General features: G+C 34.5%; 1 protein-coding gene across 2 annotated transcripts in view; it reads right to left on the reverse strand.

The window, feature by feature from the left end:
- Window positions 1–6,349: 6,349 nt before the first annotated feature.
- The window catches only part of LOC127831013 (thrombospondin-1-like), an 8,502-nt gene continuing 6,487 nt past the window's right edge, over window positions 6,350–8,364 (reverse strand). For both annotated transcript variants that reach the window (XM_052355989.1, XM_052355988.1), the window contains 3 exons: window positions 8,165–8,335; window positions 6,830–6,947; window positions 6,350–6,611 (listed from right to left, as the gene is read on the reverse strand). In XM_052355989.1, the coding sequence (XP_052211949.1) occupies window positions 6,443–6,611; window positions 6,830–6,947; window positions 8,165–8,335 (458 nt within the window). In that variant the 3' untranslated portion in view covers window positions 6,350–6,442. The remainder of the gene's footprint in view (window positions 6,612–6,829; window positions 6,948–8,164; window positions 8,336–8,364) is intronic.

Genomic DNA, 8,364 nt, shown 5'->3' on the forward strand with positions numbered 1-8,364 from the left:
CGAATTTATTTTGTATTCATTTCTGTATAATTTCAATTATATCGAAATATAATTATTTATAAAAAAGCAAGTTTGACACAGTCTTCAAGTTTTGTTGCAGAAAACCTAAAAAGCTGAATGAAAATGTCTGAAAAACTGGTTCAATTAAAAATTGCACAATACTGTTTTTTGAAGGAAAATCACAATGGAAATATGGGCAGCCATAAAACTCAATCTGCACTGTAACAAAATAAGTTTATTTTACAGACCATAGTCTATATTTTATGTTTTATTGGGTAAAACTATGAAGGAGTTGAATGTAAACTTTTTTTGAATTAAAACATGCACCTGCAACATGGGCTGTATAAATTATGGTGTAACTTTTTTATGCAAAGGAACATCACTATGAATCTGTAAAAGCTATATAAAGTACAATTAGCGCTTTATAAAAATATCAGTTATTATGTGAAGCAATGCAACCTTTTTTAGCTTTGGACACTCAAAATATGCAAGTTCTTTGCGGAAAATCTAAACGGCTGAATGCTAATATCTGAAAAACAGGATAAATAACCAATTGCAATATTTCATAATTTAAAGGAATGTCCACATGAAAATATGGGCAGATATAACACTCAATTGGCATTCTAAAATGATACCATATTTGATGTGATCCATAGTTTATATCTGATGTTTTAGTTGCTACAACTATGAAGAGTTTGGATTTAAACAATTTTTGGGTTAAATAAGTTACCTGCAAAGTGGGGTAAATAAAATATGTTGTAATTTTCTTATGAAAAGGAATATCATAATGAAAATGTGGGACTCTATAATTTACAAGTAGCACTCTTTAAAAATATAAGTTATGATATGATGCGATGCACCCTTTTTTAAACTTTGGACACTCAACATATGCAAGGTTTGTGCGGAAAATCAAAACGACTGAATGCAAATACCTGAAAAACAGGACAAACGAAAACTAGGATAATTTCATTATTTCAAGAAATATCAAAATGATAAGAAGGGCAGCCGTAAAACTCAGTCTGCACTTTAAAATGATACCATTGATGATATGATCCATAGTACATGTTGTCAGTTTTAGTCGCTACAAATCTTAAGAGTTTGGATAGAAACAATTTTTTGCTTAAAGGGGCCTTTTCACAGATTTTGGCATTTTTTAACTTATTCATTAAATGCTTTATATTGATAAATGTAAACATTGGATCGTAAAAGCTCCAGTAAAAAATCAAGAATAATATTTAAAAAAGGAAAAGAACATTGCCCGGAGCAGGTTTCGAACCAGTGACCACTGGAGTCCAGCCAGAGTCCTGAAGTAAAAACGCTTTAGCCTACTGAGCTATTCCGCCGAGTATACATTCTAGACGTATTTTATACCTTATATAAGCAATCTTCGTAGTTTCACAAAATTTAACGACAAAAACAGAACTCTCCAAATTATTCAATCGTTTCGCGTTGCAACGCTTTATAATTTTTAGGTTTTAAAATCGTCAAAAGATGCATATAATGGCTATATTAGACCATGGTAAATATTCAGTATTACTGTTTCCTCACAAATATCATAACTAAAACAAAAATGTGCGAATCTGAAACAACTGTTTTCAATTTTGTCAATTTACCAAAGCGTGAAAAGATCCCTTTAAAGCGTGCATCCCCAAAATGGAGAAAATCTGGTGTAAATTTCTAATGCAAAGGAATATCACAATGGAAATATGGGTTTCAATAAATTACAATTAGCACTTTAGAAAAATATCAGTTATGATATGATGCAATGCATCCTTTTCTAGCTTACGCCTCTGGAAATGTGCATGTTTTTATGGAAAACCAAAATGGCTGAAAGCAAGTATATGAAAGATAGGATAAAAATAAAACTCGCACAACTTCATTATTTAATCGAATATCACAATGCAAATATGGGCAAACATAAAACCTAATCTGCACTTTAACATTATACCACATATGATGTGATCCACAGTTTATATTCGAAGTTAAAGTTGCTAAAACTATGAAGAGTTTAAATTGAAAATCAAATGCCTCGGCAAAATGGGGTAAATAAAATCTGGTGTAATTTTATTATATATCAGAATATCACTATACAAAGTGGGCAGTCATTAAACCGAATCAGGACTTCAATAAAAATGGCAAATTCAATAATATCATGAGCATATTTTCTTAGTTAAATTTGTCACACGTTTACTGAAATTGCAGTAAAACGCGAGTTTTCCGAGAATAGCGTAAAAATGCAGCAATGTTTGTAACGATTCTTACCGTAACCTCCAATGATGTCGATTATCGCTCTAAATTCGCTCTTACGTTTGTAACTTTTACCCGATTCGCAATCAAAATGGCGTCGTCCATATTTTCCTTCAAGGTTCGCGAAATCCCGTAACGTGTGAGAACTCGGCAGTGCGTTATATACTTTAAGAACCGACCTGCTTATCTCTGTTATCTACGTCTCTGATGCAATCAAATATTTCAGCTGTCCACTATAAACTGATACACAATCACATGTGTCCAGAACATTTTTTCAGAGCGTTAGATTGTGTTTTATTTAGAGGGTATAGTCACATGACAAACAAAATGGCGACGCCCATACCGAGGCAGGTATTTTTCGTCGTTTTATACCCTGTATTACTTGTATTATTTTTGTATTCCGCTCACTTTCCAGTCATATTAGGAAGAAAGTTACTTGCTTTTATTTCATAGTAATATTCGCGCTATATCTCGACTTTACTCGGTGCGAAATTTCTTAGAGGGATGACCTAATTAGGGCTCCACTATGAAAATGTGCAGGGAGTAAAGTCGAGGTATAAAGCGAATGTAAATACGAAATAAACACTCATCACCTTTTTTCTGATATGGCTGCAAAGTGGGCGTCATTTAAAAAATAAACAGAAGTGATAAAGGGTATAAAACGGCAAAAATAACCATCTCGGTATGGACGTCGCCATCTTGAATATCACGTAATTACGCCCTCTGTTATTGAATCATCGATATTTATAAGTTGAATAATCATAAAACCCAATTTATGACATTTGGCTGTTAACTTTCGCCAGAGAATTTTTTTCAGAGCGCTATATTGTCGTTTTCGTCGTCCTCCTCCTCTTAACCGACCACTTGTGAATTTTTTGCATTCTTGCAGTTTTCTGTTTGGTAAGGGTCGCAAACAGCATTGCAGGGGTCCAAAGCATCTGAAGCTGCATCGAGAGTATGAACATCATACAGAACATATACAATGGATGATGTTCAATAGCTCTTCAGGCAAAGTATTGTTTTGTGTCATGATTGGAATTAACTGGACGTTTTCCTGTGTACATCCCCATTCTGTCGGTTTCATATTATGCGCAATCCCCATCCATACCAAACAGATCCACCATCAAGCAGTTGCTAATATTTAATATTTCCTCTACAGACTTTCTTTGAAGGAGGAATGCGCTAGCATATGACTTTATGATATTGGACAGGATTTGTTAATTTCCGAAAGACTGACTTTTCTCCGATGCCAAAAATCTTTAGAGTAGAATCATTGACGGAGAAAGCACGAACAAAGAGCAACACGTAGCACACTTTATCTCATAAATGTTCTTTTGAAAAGTAAAAATTATGCATTTTCTGTTCCTTTGACAGTGAGTTTACATCAGAGCGGAAGTAGATGTTTTAGAGCCCGGTAAGAGTAATGCAGGAGTAAAAGGAGCAAATATGTTACCTCATCAACCAAGATTGTGGTGCTATGACGGGATCGTTGCATTGTTGCTTACGCGATATCAACGTCTGCATTCCATGGTGACAAACTTCCGTTACATCCCTATTTAGCCCGAGCTGTGCTAAGCAGAGCAATCTTGCATGCCTTGCTTTCGCAACAAGACAGAAAGTCATCAGTTTTGCATAAGCTTTTTCTTTATTTGGTACAACTCACACTAAAGTTCGCGCGTTTTTCCTCGTCTTTGGTGTGTGCTGTCTTTGAAAGAAGGACCGTCTTCGTTACCGTCGAACACCACTCTCGCTTTTCCATAACTCCTTACTGTGAAATCGGCATAAGACTTGGCTATTGCGTTATGTGTATTGCCCGTTTTGCATGGAAATCGATGGGCCAATCACGTAACAATCTGTTTCAGGAATACAGTTTATCACAGTCTCAATTGATGTATCTGCAGCACGATCTCTAATTGTCCAAGCGATTTTAGGTATGTCTTCTTTAAGCAGTATGTCTTTGGCTTCAAAGAGGGCAGGAGAATGGGAACTCATTTCGTTCGACAGAATGTCTTCAAGGGATATATCTCCATATTTTGACACTACCAGGAAACGTTCAAACAGAAGGGCGTGATTTACCGCACGGTCATACGCAATCTTATTAGCGGAGATATTTAAAGGGTTTTGGCTATGTCTTTTCTCTTGATTTTATATGCAAAGGCCGACTTTCCTTTGATATCTTTTATGATCTTGTTACCATATTTATTATCAGTTGCATCAGCCTTACCCAACCATTATCCCATTTACAATGTTTCTCATAGTAGGTTAAGCTGTCTTGAGTGAGAAAGCTTATATATTTGTCTTCATTTGCACAGAAGCATCTCTTTTGATGCACGCCTCAGTCGTTATGATGTGGAAATCCTGCATTGCACTGTTGTGCTCTGATGCCACATGCACAGATGGAGCCAATCCACTGAATAGCATTCACATCTTTCTTGGAATTCTCAATCTCCCCCTAGCATATTCGACACATATCTTGCTTGGATGTGTTAACACTTATAATTAAATAATTTATGAAAAAGACTAATTGCATGCTTTCTGCAATGATTTAAAATGCTGCAGTATACGCATAATATGTCAAATGTACGGGAAATGTTGACACAAGCGTTAGAAAAAAATCATGTGTGAGACAGCTTTTAACACACGCAGGACGTATATGTTGGTACAATGATAGACAGTATTCATATTTTGTTGTTTATGGCGTTCAACCTTCAAAATCAGAATGGCTACCTTATAAAAGGTTATTATGGGGATAATGTTTTCAAACAAAACTTGAAAAACTGTTCACTTCAAAATTACGATAAAAATAATAACAAATGAATAATTATTCTATATTGTCTAAAAACCCAGTCACTTATATTTGCTTATCGTAAGTGTTAAGTGTATGGATTTAAATGAAAATAACAATAACGCAACTGCATTTAGAAGATGATATTGTTAGAATAATGTTCGACTCTTTTGCCTTTATAAACAATCAATATTTGGCAAAACAAAAACGAATCTTTCACTTCTGGTTAAAAAGTCAAAATAAATATTCTTTTTTACAAAATCAATAGCATTAAAAGATAATTATACCTGAAGACAGATTTAAACACATTATAAATACTACAATAACAAAGAAAATTGTAGTGTCCTTTGATCAAAATGATTTCACGGTGTAATTGTTTTTAAAATTTTCTGCGATTTTCAATATTCCAAAGAGGACACGTATGCATAGACACAAATAAAGCAATGAAATAAGAATCTAACAATGCTTGAACAATATGTGCTGTCTGAAAAAAAGTAATTGTGTTCCAGTGCAAAATGTGGTTTTATAGGATTACTTTGAAGTGTTGTCTAAATTAGGCGTGTGCGACTCTTCAGCCGACTAAAGCCATACTCAAGGTCTACACCCATGTTGCGTCAAATTACATCTAAAAGTTTGACGCTTGGTAGTGCGATGTTAAAACATATATTGGACTGGCCTTACAATGGCTCACTTTCTCAATCATCATGTTTGAGTCAGTAGTGATGCATTTGTGGTCATGGTATTTGCGACCCTTTGGACGCCATTTTGACATTCTTAAAAGTTGCGTAGTATACGTATATAATTTTTAATTCTCTTAGTGTGTTGTTTGCCCCCCGAAACTAAGTATAGACACCACAATCATAAAATTTGAAAGTCACATAGCTATCATCATTCATAGGTTTTTGAGGCCATCATGGATGCCATCTTGAACAAAAACTTTCCAGTTGTCCGAGTTTGGTAAATTGTGATATGCTATAAAGGACCTCTTACCTTTACAAGGATCAGTTAAAATACCTTTAGTAGTAATCATTCGGTGTTGATAGTTTATAAATAAATATATTGACCCGACTATGACCAGGTCGTTAATGTATAAAGCGTACTTTTATTCATCTATGTTCCTCAATAATATCTTATTATGAATCACTAAATTAATAGCATGCGAGCCGTGTCCCCTAATGTTTTTTTTATACTTTGTTTATATTAAACTTTTTCATAGTAAGCGTTGAAATGAAGTCGAAAATTCATATTAATTATTTCAGTTAATACCATTAATCACGGATAATTATTCATTTCGCTTTTCGTAAAGAATTGTTGCAGTCATGTTCCTTTATATTTATTCGACAAACAACCAAATTTGCTGTGACATGTACAAAGTGCAAATTTTTATCTACATTTATGCATTGTGCGCACCTAACAAGACACACCCACATCTTCATTGTGATGACAGTCATGGTCGCCTATATAGTTATGAGAGCAGTCTAGCAACGACAATTCTGTACCATCACATCTAACGTTATCCAATAAGATTGGCATTGAGGACGGCCCAGCTGGTGTATGTTCAAAGACCACTGGGTTTGAACTGCAATATAATAATTATCAAAAGTATGAAAAACAATTTTAAAACTAAACATGGACCTAACAACTGTTCTAATTACATTATGATTGCACGTGTAAATATAACATGAACTTTCAATGTATTTCTTTTTTTAAATACATGAACTACTATGCGACTCAAGCTTTGCAGTCGAGATTGACTGCTGTTGTTTTTGTTTGCCTATTTGAATTATTGTCAGTTACCTCAAATAGCCAAGCATCCTGCAGACAACCCGGGCTTCGTTCGTACTAAACGAATCGTCGCAAACTGTCCCCCATTTACCATTTATGTATATTTCCACGCGTCCATCGGTAAGGCGTACTGAAGGCAACCAATTCACTTTTTAAACATGTTTTGACAAAACATGAGAAAGCACAAACGATCGCAACATAACGGACGTCATTGATCATAATAAATTATTTGTAAATAAAAGGCTTATGCATCATTTATCAGAGGGGGTAATCACTGACTTTAAATTGAGCGGCATTACAAAGTAATACAAGTAATAGATTGTATTGTTGTGCTCCGCTTCAGGCGCAAGTCATATACCAGGTATGACTAGTAGCTCTCTTTCAGTAAATAGTTATGGCAGTTTGGCTTCAAAATAAAAAGTCATTTTGTTCATGAAAGTAAGTCAACCCATAATTAAGCTATTCGATGTATTTAATTGTCCAGCAAGGAACTTAAAAGAGTATAATATAACATTTATGATAAAATGTATTCTTCATTATTTACTGTAAAGTAGCACATTCAACATTCAAGCAGGCACCAGAGTTCTTAACAAAAATTCAGAACGTAGTTTTACTATCAATAAAAGGTTTTTTACACTGAAAATGAAATGTGATGTATATATACTTTTCCAATGACACACTGTGCCCTGTGTCATACACATGACACAGTGTGCCTGACACAACAAAAATTGTACACAACACAGTATTCTATGTGTCTTTTAACAGATGCTCAAATATAATGTGTTTAGGTATAGAAAATTTGTAACGTTAAAGCAACTTTAAAATGTGCAACAACATATAACAACAGAATAGTAGCTCAAAGGAGCGTTTCCTGCCTTGACTTGAATTCAATTAAGAACTTTAACAATTAATGCAAATACAAAATGATGCTCAAGGACTTTAAAATCGGATTGACATAAGTTGCTTACCAACGGGGCACAGTAAAAAATAAGATGGCTGCCTCGATTTCAAAAAAACAAGTGGAAATTCAGGTAACTAGTTTAAATGTTATTTTTGATTCACAATTAAATAATGGACTATGCTCTTGGTTGTTACAGTATACAACGGTTATGAATTTTCAAATATTGTACAAGTGTGAAAATGTAAAATAAATACACTGTAAACATATTTTTAGAAGTTCAAAATGAACTACTGTTATGCTAGTAATACGTAACATAAAATATAAATCCAGGTGAGCACTGAAGTATATGCATATTACGCTTTGCATAAATTCGTACATAAGTTCACATTTGTTACACGTATTTATCACTTAAGCTTTGATAATTGTGTTGTTGTTTGCAATACTACCTAAATCACAAGGGTACGTGTTACACGAGCCAACGTCTACATTCGGTCCATGACAAGGTTGTCCGAAAGGGGATGGGGTCGGATTTGTACACTCTCTGTATCTAAGGCGGTTGCCACCACCGCATCGGACTGTACAGGAGTTCCAATTCGTCCACGTTGTCCAGCCACCATCTTTTATAAATGTTAAGGATACAAGGGAT

Source organism: Dreissena polymorpha, chromosome 5 (genome assembly GCF_020536995.1).
Source record: "Dreissena polymorpha isolate Duluth1 chromosome 5, UMN_Dpol_1.0, whole genome shotgun sequence".
Classification (NCBI taxonomy): domain Eukaryota; kingdom Metazoa; phylum Mollusca; class Bivalvia; order Myida; family Dreissenidae; genus Dreissena; species Dreissena polymorpha.